This window comes from Odontesthes bonariensis, chromosome 14, assembly GCF_027942865.1.
Source record: "Odontesthes bonariensis isolate fOdoBon6 chromosome 14, fOdoBon6.hap1, whole genome shotgun sequence".
Taxonomy (NCBI): Eukaryota; Metazoa; Chordata; class Actinopteri; order Atheriniformes; family Atherinopsidae; genus Odontesthes; species Odontesthes bonariensis.
The window spans coordinates 4373196-4386943 of NC_134519.1; the positions used below are offsets into that span (position 1 = coordinate 4373196).

The window sequence follows — 13748 nt, forward strand, 5'->3', positions numbered from 1 at the left end:
CTCTCCTGAAAATGTTTCAAATGTTGCTAAAGTTTACAGAGGTTAAGGGAAATCAGCTTCAGGCCGGCTGATTTCGGCTCGGGCAGGAGCGAAATGCATTGTGGGTAAACGCTCTGCGTCCCTGCTGTTTGTTCTCATCGGTTCTCGTACTGTTTTTATCAGCTGAAGAAAGCGTTTCCACGCTGTTAAAGAAGAAATGTCCGAACAACAGAGCTCCCAGAATAATAACTGATCATCTGAAGCATGTGGATCAGATCTTTCTGAGTGAGAGACGGAGGAAAGAAAAATCTCTGTAGGACACATTCAAAGAAAACTGGACTCGTTTCTCTGTGATGAAGCTGTTTTATTGAAGAAAGTCAAAAGCACAAATTTCTGACAGTTTCTGAACACCTCAGAACAGACTTCCTCATCTGTTGGTCGGCTCAGAAAACAGCAACAACATTTGATCTCTGGAACAAACCAAAGTCAGCGTAACTCCAGGATTATTTTCCCATTTCCAAAGTGATGAGATGTGAAAAGAGTCTGTGATAAAGGAAGGTCTGCTGATTCCTCTGCTGGGCTCCATGAAGTGGAAGAGAAACAACAACATACAGACACATCAGCACCAGGATCCCACTGATGTTTAGAGCTCAGAGAAGTTTAGAGTTTCATGTGGAGAAATATTTCTGTGAATCAAACTCCTGATCAGCAGTGATATCCTCCATGGCTGCACAGACACAGGAAACAGCAGCAACTAAACAGCAGAGCAGCAGAGACATCCCAGCAACCAGCTGTCAGCAACCAGCTGACTAAACACATTTATTTCACTTTACACAAACTCTGCTGTGGATCCATAATCATAATAAAGCCTGATCCCAGCATAGAGCGGCTGAGTGAATGTGGTCTGGACTCTGCGGAGGAGAGTCATGGTTCCAGAGACGCTGTAGAAGGACAGAATACCTGCTCTGTGATCCAGGTACACTCCCACTCTGGAGGCCCGAGGACCTGAGATGAAGGTTGAGATGCCGTTGTGCCAAAATGTATAACTGCCTGAGGAACAAAATAATGCCCAAGATTTATCATTACATCCAAATAAACATTCATTCCATCCTCCTGCTCTGCTGATGTTCTTGTATGCGACTGCTACAGCAAATTCTCCTCTCCACTCCACCTCCCAGTAACAACGTCCAGTCAGACTCTCTCTGCTCAGGACCTGAGGCCATACAGTGAATCTGTCTGGATGATCAGAATAAGACTGAGGATGTTTCATATATGTCACTTTTCTGTTCCCCTCTGACAGTAACAGCTGTCTGTGTGCTGTGTTTGGATCCAGTGTGATTTCACATGAATATTTTAAGAATCCAGCTCTGCTCTCTGGTTCTGGTTCAGGTTCTGGTTCTGGTCCTGGTTCTGGTTCAGGTTCTGGTTCTGGTCCTGGTTCTGGTTCTGGTCCTGGTCCTGGTTCTGGTTCTGGTTCAGGTCCTGGTTCTGGTTCTGGTCCTGGTTCTGGTCCTGGTTCTGGTCCTGGTTCTGGTCCTGGTTCAGGTTCTGGTTCAGGTTCAGGTTCAGGTTCAGGTTCTGGTCCTGGTTCTGGTTCAGGTTCTGGTTCTGGTTCTGGTCCTGGTCCTGGTTCTGGTTCTGGTTCAGGTTCAGGTTCTGGTCCTGGTCCTGGTTCAGGTTCAGGTTCAGGTCCTGGTTCTGGTTCTGGTTCAGGTTCTGGTTCTGGTCCTGGTTCTGGTCCTGGTTCTGGTCCTGGTTCTGGTTCTGGTCCTGGTCCTGGTTCAGGTTCAGGTTCTGGTCCTGGTTCAGGTTCAGGTTCTGGTCCTGGTTCTGGTTCTGGTTCAGGTTCTGGTTCTGGTCCTGGTTCTGGTCCTGGTTCTGGTCCTGGTTCTGGTTCAGGTTCTGGTTCTGGTTCTGGTCCTGGTCCTGGTTCTGGTTCTGGTTCAGGTTCAGGTTCAGGTTCTGGTCCTGGTTCTGGTTCTGGTTCAGGTTCTGGTTCTGGTCCTGGTCCTGGTTCTGGTTCTGGTTCAGGTTCAGGTTCTGGTCCTGGTCCTGGTTCAGGTTCAGGTTCTGGTCCTGGTCCTGGTTCTGGTTCAGGTTCTGGTTCTGGTCCTGGTTCTGGTCCTGGTTCTGGTCCTGGTTCTGGTCCTGGTTCAGGTTCAGGTTCAGGTTCTGGTTCTGGTTCAGCTCCAGCATAGCAGTGATCAGCAGGAGCAGCTTGGAGTCCAGTCTTCTTCAGCTGCTCCACTAAATCAGCTAACATGGTGCTTTTCTCCAGGACAGGCCTCGCTGTGAAAGTTTTCCTGCACTGAGGGCAGCTGTGGATTCCCTTCTGATCCTTTCCATCCCAGAAGCCTTTAACACAGCTCATGCAGTAGCTGTGTCCACAGGGAATAGCCACCGGATCCTTCAGCAGATCCAGGCAGATCGAACAGCAGAGGGTTTCTGGGTCCAGCTGAACTCCTTTCTGAGCCATTTCTCCTCTCAGATCAGCGACTGACTGAGTTTCACTTCCTGAAAGCTGAAACTGCTCTGAGCTCTGAGCTATAAATGACGTGTCGGTGCAGAGAACAGAGCCTATCAGCTCCCCTCCTGTTGGTTACACCCATCATGAGCTGCAGATCTGAAGGGGAGGGAACAAGGAGACATGTGGGCCGAGCGGAGCCGCTGTGGGTGAGAGCAGGAAGTGAGTCCAAGCTGTTAGCAGCAGTCTTCATGGTTAAATACGGGTCGATTCTTCTTTTAATCCCTTTGGAAAGAAACTTCACTTTCACAGTGACTCATGATGTTAAAGCTCCAGTTCCTCGTCAGCTTCTCTCCTCACAGAACTTTAAATAAAGCAGACGAGCTTCTCCTGAGATAACGGAATCAGCTGCTGCACATAAATCCAACATGTTGCTGCTTTGGATCCTAATTTGCACTCGACATAAAAGCAGCTGAGTTTTGAGACTGAAAAAATCAGGAAGAACATTTAGAAACACTTAGAACACATTTATAGAAACACAGAAACACTTTGTCCCTCTGATTAATATCATCCTTTAACTTTGGTGTTCTATAATAATAATATATATACAGGGTTCGTACGGTCATGGAAAACCTGGAAAAGTCATGGAATTTCAAAATGGTCATTTCCAGGCCTGAAAAAGTGCTTGAAAAAAATAAAATCGCAAAAGTTTTGGAAAAGTCATGGAAATTTGTAACATTCATATTTTCAGGTCGTTCATTTATACTGAGTTTGAAATAATTACAACATGTTGTCCTGTAGCTTAATGAGGTGATTTGTTCTGAAATCGCTGCCGTTCACAGAGGAAATCATGTTATGAAGCCGCCACAGCCAGGCTTCCGAGCCGAGGACGCCCGGCTTCAGGAGGGGGCGGGCGGGTATGCTCGCAGCTAAGCAGTTAGCAACACCAAATATAGGGTTTTAACCCAGCGTAATATGGGCTTCCCCTGTTTTAGTCAGCAGCCGCCACTGCTGTGTGTATATGTTTAACAGTTAATATTGTAAATTATTATTATAGTGATGTAATTGTGTGGGGTCATCTTGCATTTCACTTTTTAATACCCGTTAGGATTAAATAGATGATCGTTCTAGTTGAAGCCATTTGTTTAATTTCCTCAAAACAATGAATTGATTCCAGTGTTATTAATGTAAAGTATGAGTTTACTATGAATGAACTGTGTTAAAAGAATTTCACTCTAAGGAAGATAGGGCACTCATGATCGTAGTTCAGTGAAATAATGAAATGAAATTACATCAATCTTTATTTTCAATTTTGTACAACAATATATTCAACATTATATTACATTATGTAAACAGGACTGGACTTTTATTGCCTGAATAACGAGAAGAAATACGACTGGTCAGCTCACGGTCACAGCGCAGCACTCGTTCGGCACAGCTTCATGAGAGAAAGTTAGCACGTTTAGCTTAGCCTTCGAGCCAAGATCGCTAACAACCATTACATTAACATTACAAAATAAAAACACATGTAGTCAAATGCAATGCTGTCGCCATCTTACTGAGCATAATATATAATAATAATAATAATAATAATAATAATGCTAACCGCATTATTACATTAAATACAGTTTCAGTATAACACTGTGCTTTGTGTAACAAACCTACTATGGGCTCAATCCTCGTGCACTGGCTGCGCCTACATCACTGCCCATATTTACGTGCTGAGGAGAGCCCTGCCAACCATGATACACGAATAAAGATAAATATGATTGGCAGTCACTGTGGAAGTGGAATCAACTGCCAACCCGTTACATACATTATTAGCGATCTACGAGTTGGCCTGAGTGGGCTGAAAGCTAGCATCATCTGTTTACATTGGCAAACGATGCGTAAACTACTTCCGGCGGAAGTAGTTTGGAGTTTGGAATTCTCATTGTTAGTTTTAATACTACATTTGATAACTTTTTCATGTATACACCGAGTTTTCACCAAATGTTTGGTCATGGAAATTTGGTTTAAAATCATGGAAAAGTCTTGGAAAAGTCATGGAAATCTTTTGGTCAAAATGTGTATGAACCCTGTATATATAGAATAGAATAGAAGTACAGGGCCAAATGATATCCCTGATACTAATATGTTCTGTTACAACAACACTCCAGCTTCAGCTGAATATCATTTCCACCATTAAAGAAATGTTAATCAAAAGATGCTGGGAGTAATTTTTGACAAGAAACGTACATTTTTCATAAAGTTTATTTAAAATCTTTTGTTATTTTGACTTAATTTCATGTATAAATCCCCATTTCCTCTCATTTTGAACCGAGAAACTATGCGCATGCGCACCAGGGGTTATCTCAGGTCGCTTCTCGGCTCTCATCACTTCCGGGTTCGTCTCAGGAGTGCACGGTCAGGCGAACACGCGAGCTGCTTCCGTCACCGCCTCGAACCGTTTGTTCTGGACTTTTCTGCGTCAACGGCGCGCACGCGACGGTCTTGGAAAAAATGTCCCCGGCCGCAGCCTTCCACGCGCAGCTCGCCTCCATCATGGAGGTGCTGGCTAACACGGCGGTGGCGGAGATCTGCGAGCTCGTGGACAGCGGCCACGCGGTGCTGCAGCTCGAGATCTCGCGGAGCCGCAAAGAAAACGAGGTGCTGCGGAGGAAGCTGCGGCTCATGGAGCTCCGGGCCGTGCGCGTGAACGCGCTGCGAGCCGCGGCCAGCGGCTGCGGCGGGCTGCTGCTCGCGAGCGGCCGCCCAAGAGTCCATCTGCTCGCGGGCAACGAACCGAGGCGGAGCGGGACGCAGGCAGGTAACGGTTACATTTTAAACTCGCAGGTAACGGTTACATTTTAAACTCGCAGGTAACGGTTACATTTTAAACTCGCAGGTAACGGTTACATTTTAAACTCACAGAGAGCTAAGAAACCCAGTGGCGATTCTAGAGTCTGTGGGGGCCCCAAGCAAAAAAATCCTAGGGGGCCCTACCAACAGTGTTTGTCACCAAAACATCTGACACCAACGAAAAATGTATGAAATAAAGCCCCTTTTTTTTTTTCCAAACATGTTCCAAACATGAAAAACATTGTTATTTTTAAAATATACATGTAAAGAATAAATAAATAACTAAAAAAGACTACGTTGTCCACGTTGGCACTTGATATTCGCCTGTTGCTATTTATCCACCGGGTGTAGCTGGCCATCCATTAATAATTGTGTTCATTTAAATATTCTTTGTGACAAGTAAAGCTGTTCATGATATCGATTTCATAAGTATGGTTTTTATTTTCCACTAGCCTTGAATTTCAGGCGAACGTTGCCAACAATCAAAAACACTCTGAGGGGCTAGTTCTCCGCGAACATAGCCTACAGTGGAACTTGACGTGAGTTTGACGAAGTCAACAATGCAATTATGGAATTATAGAATGGCATGTTAAAGTGATACTCCGGAGTAGATTCAACCTGGGGTCATTTGAACCGTGATATCCAGCCAAGTAGCCCACCCGAAGTTTTTCCGATATTGGCTGAACATCAGCTGAGTTACTGAGTTATCCCGAATAGCTTCGTACAAGCGCTAATGGACCCTGGCAGTATCTCCAAAATTACCACACTAAAATCACATGCCATGACACCAAACTTCTACAGTTGTACAAATATGGTCTGTACTCACAAAACGATGCATTTGGAAGTTTGTACATAGTCCAGGAGTTTATTATTATCAACACAAGCCTAATAGCTTCTCCGCAGCTAAAGCTGCGTCGACGTCACTTCCTTGATCTGGGAGCTTCAAAGTAAGATGAGGGTTGATCTACTACTGTAGACAACAAAGCAAGGCTGCTCAATTTCTCCATTGATAACATAATTTCACAACTCTACAACATAAAAATTCATAAAAAAACATGTAGAATATAGCATATACTTTGTTGTCTACAGTAGTAGATCAACCCTCATCTTACTTTGAAGCTCCCCATGACTGAACTTCATTTATCCCTTGTGATGACTCCCTCAGGGGAATTCAAGTCCCCAGTAGCTCCAAACACACACATAGGATCTCTATAAATCTAAAATACAGTATAATATAGAATAATTCATATAATATATCATTAAAAGATAATTAATATAGAATAATCTAAAACAAAGTGTAAAAAAGAATATAGGCTATACAAGATATACAAAGTAAAGAGAGTTGAATAAAATAAGTTATAGCACTATGGTTGAGTTATTGCCCATATTGCACTACACTTGTGTTAATTACACATTGTATGCACACAGTCTGACCATAAATAGATAAGATATTGCACAGTAGTGACGTGAATTATTGCACAGATGACCGAATAAATAAAATATCGCACAGGGTCTTTTAGTATGTAAAATCGTGGCGATTTCTGCGAGATAAGAGTAATAGCGTCAGAGCAGATCACTTACCATAACTCAGTTTACCTCAGGTTTGACTGTCTCCCGCCAGGCAGCTTGCCTGTGGTAAAATGGCCAACTTGTCCTAAATAAGTAGGTTTTTAGCTTAGATTTGAAGAGGTGATGGTGAATAAATACATAAAGACGATCCAACAAACTGATTTAACCAACATAAAGTTCGAAGATGGCACAAAATAACCAAAACAAATTAAAGCAAAAGCCTTTGTAAAAGCATTGATACTAAATAAGTGGTGTTAGATTGATATATATATGTATATATATATATACACAGATTCTGCAAATTAAATGGTTGATTCATGTGAAACATTTTCATTTTAAACCAAGTAACAATGCATCGAAGTTCAATACGTTTCTCCAAAAAGAGGGGAAATGTAATAAAATGATTCAGAAACTTTGACTTTTAGAGATGGTGAAATAAAAACAGAACGACAGAATTTGATTTAAACTATTTCTGAGTAAAAATTTGGAAAAAAACAGAAGAAGAAAAAACAAACTCGAATAAGATAAAAGTGTCATCATACTACTGGGTATTAAAATACACCAAAAAAAAGAAACAAACTTGATCACATCTCCTTCCCTCCCCTCCTCCATCAGAGGCAGCGCTGGCTCGGTTGTCCGGTCAGGAGACGTCCCGCTGCAGAGACCCCAGCCCCCCGCCGGACTCTGGACAGGAAACCCAGCAGGCGGTCAGTAGAGGCGCAGGGGGCGGAGTCTAACTGCTCCGTCACCACTGCGGCGGCCTCATACCCTCTCTGCTCTGATTTCAGCCCGCCGGAGAGGAGACGGCTGTGGTGGTCAAAGTGGAGGACGAGGAGCCCTGGTCCCGGCCCGAGTCGGACCGTGAGTACACGTCTTGTGATTTAACAGGTTGGATCTTTTCTTTATTTTTGTTTGATATTTTTATTGGGGGGTAAGGCACGTTGGAATAGAAATCAATGTCACATTTACATGGAGCATCACCACAGTGTCAGTTTGAACAAACAAGTCAAAATAATGTGCATCTAGAAAAAAAAACTAGGGCTGGGCAACGATTAAAATGTTTAATATAATTAATCTCATGATTTCCCTGATTAATCACGCTTAATCGCATTTGTACGCAGAATCCAAAAATGAATCCAAAAGTAGCGTATAGCTTTTAGCATTTAGCTTTATTTTAAATGTGCTGCCATATGAATGAAAGTGCCATAACATTTGTTGTGCAAACACACTTTTAACATCAGCATCTTTCTGTAGTTTTTATGTAGAAGCCTCGCTCCACTGTCTGTTTCCTTGAATGACTTGCTGCTATCAGTTGTGTGTTTTGCCTTTAAGTGATATTTTAGACTGGAACTACTACGCTGAGAAGACAATTCAACTTGGCTGTAAATGTGGGATTTTTTTTTTTTTAAATTTATTTTGAAATACGTGCTTTTATGTTGAAACCAGTAAAACAGGAAGTAGCGCCGGTTAGCTCCGTTAGCTTCACACGTGTTGCGGTGATGTTAGCTGCTAGTTTCTCTTTATTTTATTCCTCCATGCTTGGTGGTGTTTGCTGTAACTGTGTGAATGTGATGCAGAGGAGAAGTGGAAGTTAAAGAATCCTAGTTCTGACCCTGCAGATTGCCTCTGGGGAATGACTCGGCCGCTGGTTGAGAAGCAGCTAAAGTGGCCAGTATTACTTTGATTATTTATTGGCACCAGCCACAATGCTAAGAATGCTATTTCTTTAACGATTACAACAGCTAATGTTGTCTTTTACTTTGTTTACTCGAACATTTAGTTCTACGGTGTTGATGTGGCGTTAATAAACATCTGTGAGAAGAACCGGAGTCTCGCGTCCAATCAATGGGCGGCATATTGGCAGAGTTTACAGATGAGTTTGGTTCTGTCGACTCCGCCGTCTGGAAGAACTTTAAAATGAAAATGGCCGAGTAAAAGTTCCGTACCCTTCTCCATGTTTGGTGGATCCGCCGATTACTTTCTTTTCCTATTCCACAGCAGACAGCAACAGACTTTTACAAAATAAAAGCCTGTGAGCAACAGACTTTTACAAAATAAAAGCCTGTGAGCAACAGACTTTTACAAAATAAAATAAATAATAAAACAGGGGTGGTTTGATTTTAGCGTAGTGGGTTGAGCAGGCGCCCCATGTACAGAGGCTATAGTCCTCGCTGCAGCTGGCCCCGGTTCGAGTCCCGTATCGGACGGCCCTGTGCTGCATGTTGTTCCCCCTCTCTCTGCTCCCTGCTTCCTGTCTCTCTGAACTTTCCATTAAAGGCACAAAAGAAAGACATTTTTTTTTAGAAATAATTAAAAAAAATAAAACCTGTGTTAATTCCTTGATAAAATATTTATCGGCGTTAAATAATTAGCGAGTTAACGCGATAATAACGAGTTAACCCAGCCCTGGTTTAGACCAAAACAAAATTTTGTGGACATGTGCTGCCCAGTAATACATTTAGGGAGAGACGGTCCACCTCTGGAATGTGGATTTGCGGATCCTGTGTGCCTTTCCACACCATAGAAAGGCAGAAATAGTCTGATCAATTCTTTTGAAAAAAATGCTTCAGCAGGAAAAGTGGGAGACAATTGAACAAAAATAGGAATTTGGGTAAGATGTTCATCTTAATTGCGTTAATTTGGAGGTCAGATTTATTTTTGTGGCATTAACGTGGGAGAAATTGTCGGAGAAAAGGGAGTTTGGCGTTGGGATTAGGGGTGTAACGGTGTGCAAATTTAACCTCATGGTTATAGTGACCAAAATGATCACGGTTTTCGGTATTATCACGATATATTTTTAAAAGTGTGTTCAATCTGTTCAGAAAGCACTGACAGGCCTACACAAGCTGAAAAAAAGTGCAACAGTGTTTATTATAGTGCAAAATCTTATCAAAAACATCGGCTTTTGAACTATTTCCGAATCTGATATTACTGCCCCGAGTGGAGTCCTCCGCTATCATGCGTTTTCAGACTGCGAATGTTGTTGTGTTCATTTTAAAACGAAATGCAGGCTAACGGGGTGAAATACAGTCTTACAGGGCAAAACACAGGTGAATTTGGGCGATTTTGAATTATTTTTCCGTCTGAAAGTTACAATTCCGTTTCAAAGGGTACATTCCGCGATTTCCGTCCGTTTTCCGTTATGGCGGAAAATCGTTGGCTCTACGCATGCAAAGAGATACTGTAGCCTACAACTGTATGATAAACGCAACTCACATGTGCACCCGTCTAGCTCTGAGGCTAACGTTAAAGATGTGTCCCGATTAGCTCCGCGCTAACACCACTGAACGAACATGTGCCGTTGGCATCTGTTTAGATTATTGACACGTTATTAAAAAGTTAGACAGGCGGATCATTGCATTCTGCTTCAACCCAATGTCCCCACACCATGCATTTATTTAGGCATTTGAGCTGAAACGTTCACGTTAACTTACGTTGCATTGGCTGTACAATTGTGGGTGATGATCACGGAGATTTGACGTATTGCCACCTTGAGCGGAAACTTTTTTCCTGCATGTTCTGCAGACAGGATAACCATCTTCTATCTACTTTCCCCCGGCATTCTTATAAAAACCAAAATATGCCCATACTTCGGATCTAGTCCTCTTAGAGGGCTGATAAATGTCCTGACTCTGAGTGCTGTCATCTACACCTTCGGCCATGATTCCAACTTCAAGAAATGCACGTTGTAGGCTGCGCAGTGAGCATGCGCGACAAATTAAGAACTCGGATGAGGCTGGGAAGGATTAAACTCACGGTTTTCATACCGTGTTATTAACCGTGATATTAATGATATTTGAAATGAACGCGGCAATTGTTATCGTCAACACTTTTTATCGTGGTTTACCGTCATACCGGTAACCGTTACATCCCTAGTTGGGATGGATGTTTTCTTGCATCTGAGATCTAATCGGGTTCAAATTAGAGCTGAACTCTCATAAATGAACAGATTTCAAACTAAAAACGTGTCGATGTAGGGATAAAAACCTGATCTGAGGTGGATTTTTGGAAGTCTGGGTTGAACAAAAAGGGTCATAAGTGTGACGTTGTGCTTTTCTGTCTCCAGATGGACAGACGCCAGAGGCGGAAGCTTCGTCCTCGCAGATCAAACAGGAGGCGGCGGCGGCCTCAGACGACAGTGGCGGGGTTTTGTCCGGGTCGTGGACGAGCGGGGAAGTCAGCTCCACGTCCACCCAAAACTCTCTTAACACCAGTCAAGAAGCCGGAGGTCTCGACTGTCTGATGTTTGAGCTTCAGCACGGCTCCCGCCCTACCCACAATCCTCTGGGTGGAGATCCGGGCTGCTCGTCCGCTGATTCGGGTGGCGGCGGCTTCTCTTTCAGCCTCTGCGACGCACGTCTGGCTGCAGCCGAGCAGCCTGCGGAGTTCCCCAACCAGCAGCAGAGGGCGCCGCCGCCGCCGGATGAGCCGGCGCAGAGAGAGGCGGCGGACGGACGGGGCGCTTTGGTCCAGAGGAACCGGTGGCGGCTGCAGGAACGGCTCAGCAGAGAGGACGCCGCGGGGAAGACGTTCGTCTGTAGCCGCTGTGGGAAAACGCTGGCCTGCCTCAAGAACCTAAAGACCCACATGAGGGTCCACACGGGCGAGAAGCCGTTCGTCTGCGTGCTCTGCGGCAAGCGCTTCTCGGACTCCAGCAACCTCAAACGCCACCAGAGCGTCCACACGGGCGAGAAACGCTACGGCTGCGTCCACTGCGGGAAACGCTTTGCGCAGTCGGGGTCGCTGAAGGTTCACATGAGCGTCCACACGGACTGCAAACAGTTCCGCTGTTCCTTCTGCGGCAAGACGTTCATATCCGGCAGCCACCTGCGGCGCCACGTCACCGTGCACGCCGGGGAGAAACCATACGCTGCTGACTTATCGTGACCGCTGGGAGGAATCCGGCGCCAGTGCACAAAATTTACATGTTTTTATGAGCTATAGATCAGTTTTTTGTGTTTGTTTTTTTTACACTTTTCTTAAGGCGAGACACTACAGGTGAATAGGATAATATTTTAAAATAATAGATATCACCATGAAACTTCCTCAGTTGATTACTGTATTATAAGTTTTAGAAATTTGTATGTTTAATTATGCAAATTAGGCATTATCTCATTAAATATGCGCAAATTTGCGTATATTTCCGGAAGATAGAGCTGAACATGTGATAAAGCCAGGTGCAAAATTCCTTTTTCATTTTGTTTACACACTAAATGAAAAGAAAATTAGAGGGATTTCAGGATATCTGCTTTCATTTCCTAGGAAATTAAAATATACTGCCCATAGCCTAAAAAACATAAATTTTCCCCATATTTTTTTATTATAATGTCTTATAAATCAGGCCAGGAATGATTTATCAACAAATCCTTCTGTAAATATCTTCAGAATACTGCTAAGTGTATAACTGGAAAGTTTGGTGTTAGTAGGTGCTCCATAGGCTGAGATATTGATACTTGAAAAATACCAAAAAATTATTTAGAGAAAACGGCATTTAAAGATTTAAACAGGAGAATTCATTTTGGTCAATTTGGGCGAAACGTACTGCCGCGATTAAACAAAATGTGATGAAATAAACATTTTAATTTGTTTTGAAATGACACATATTGAAGGAGTAGACAAAATCTAAAAATTGACCACTGCATGAAAAATCCCTGTTTTTGCCCGCCGTGTCTCGCTTTAAGTAAAAACAAGAGAATTTAGCAAAGTTTTTGCTGTTCGGTTCCCCCTACCGCTGTTGGCTGTAACGCCGCTGTTAAACGGACCCTAAAGGCAACACGGAAGACGAGAACACTACTGGGCCCAGAATGGAGCCTTGAGGAACTCCCTGTTAGTGGGGCAGCAGTAGAAAAGTATGTCTACGTGGACTGAAACCACCTTAAAGAAGTACCTTTTAAAGCATCTTTGTATCAACACTACCATTAAAAACTCTGTGAACCCCCCCCCAGCTATACACATTCATTTGTTTACATGTTGAAGAGGCCACAAAAATGGCAGCTGACCATGAGGAAAAACAGCGAGGTGTTTGGCTCGTAAAGGGTTCAGTTTTAATCATAAAGCGGCAAATCTCAGCAAAGGCCATTTCAAAGATACAAGCCAGTTATTATCCAGTTACATCTAAATCATTAAATTCCAAATTAGTCCTTTCAGAGCCAAATAAAAAACGTTGCCATGCTAAAGAAACCAACACATTGCTACAAAACTTGAAACCTGAGCGTGCACGATGCGACAGTGGGAAGAAAAAACTCCCTTTAAACACTGTGGGGTCACATGGGTCTGAAAGGATCGGATTATTGGCTAAATCACAATCAGACTGAGTTATTAAGTGCATGTAGACACCTTAATCTGACTAAGGATCGGATCGGGTTAAGACCCGAGATAACTGGGTTAAAAGTCAGATTAAGGTGTCTACATGCACTCTATAACTCAGTCTGATTGTAATTTAGCCGATAATCCGATCCTTTCAGGGCCGTGTGACCTCACTGAGTGCCTCAAACTTAGCAAACAGCAGCTGAACCCTAAAAGGCTGAACTTGGCTGTGTTTTTCATACAGAAACAACTGTTAAAAGTCCTGTTTAATTATTAATATTTATTGTAAATGGCTAAATTAATCATGTTGTTGGGGGTTCAACGGGGAACAGAACGTGCATGTTGCATCGGCTCATGGCGGGTGGGTGAGTTTTGAATTTGCAGAAAGGTTAATCACAAACTTGATCAGTTCAACAATGAGCTGCTTTCGTATGTAGTGACTAAACATGCCTGGTTTGTGCTGGTGGATCAGTCAGTGGGGTCACATGGCCCTGAAAGGATCGGATTATTGGCTAAATTACAATCAGACTGAGTTATTAAGTGCATGTAGACACCTTAATCTGACTAAGAACTGGATCGGATGGGATTC

At 43.3% G+C, this 13748-nt stretch overlaps 2 protein-coding genes across 2 annotated transcripts; one reads left to right on the top strand and one right to left on the bottom strand.

Annotated features, from left to right (window-relative positions):
* Positions 1–331: 331 nt before the first annotated feature.
* LOC142398786 (tripartite motif-containing protein 16-like) lies at positions 332–4820 on the bottom strand. Its single transcript, XM_075482960.1, has 2 exons — positions 4787–4820; positions 332–1449 (listed from the first exon to the last, which is right to left on the bottom strand). The coding sequence occupies exons 1-2, from the start codon at positions 4818–4820 to the stop codon at positions 809–811; spliced, it is 675 nt and encodes a 224-aa protein (XP_075339075.1). The 3' UTR covers positions 332–808.
* A 5-nt stretch (positions 4821–4825) lies between these two features.
* LOC142398589 (uncharacterized) lies at positions 4826–12788 on the top strand. The gene is made up of 4 exons (XM_075482646.1): positions 4826–5252; positions 7469–7560; positions 7642–7714; positions 10920–12788. Exons 1-4 carry the CDS (start codon positions 4946–4948, stop codon positions 11738–11740), a joined length of 1293 nt encoding a protein of 430 aa, XP_075338761.1. The 5' UTR covers positions 4826–4945; the 3' UTR covers positions 11741–12788.
* The last annotated feature ends 960 nt before the right edge of the window (positions 12789–13748 follow it).

Coding starts and splice junctions, on each gene's coding strand:
- LOC142398786 (XM_075482960.1), bottom strand. CDS start 4,820: ATGAGAGCCGAGAAGCGACCTGAGATAACCCCTG. Junction 1,450..4,786: donor GCGACCTGAGATAACCCCTG/GTGCGCATGCGC, acceptor GACCTGAACCAG/AACCAGAACCAGGACCAGGA.
- LOC142398589 (XM_075482646.1), top strand. CDS start 4,946: ATGTCCCCGGCCGCAGCCTTCCACGCGCAGCTCGCCTCCATCATGGAG. Junction 5,253..7,468: donor GCGGAGCGGGACGCAGGCAG/GTAACGGTTACA, acceptor CTCCTCCATCAG/AGGCAGCGCTGGCTCGGTTG. Junction 7,561..7,641: donor GACAGGAAACCCAGCAGGCG/GTCAGTAGAGGC, acceptor CTCTGATTTCAG/CCCGCCGGAGAGGAGACGGC.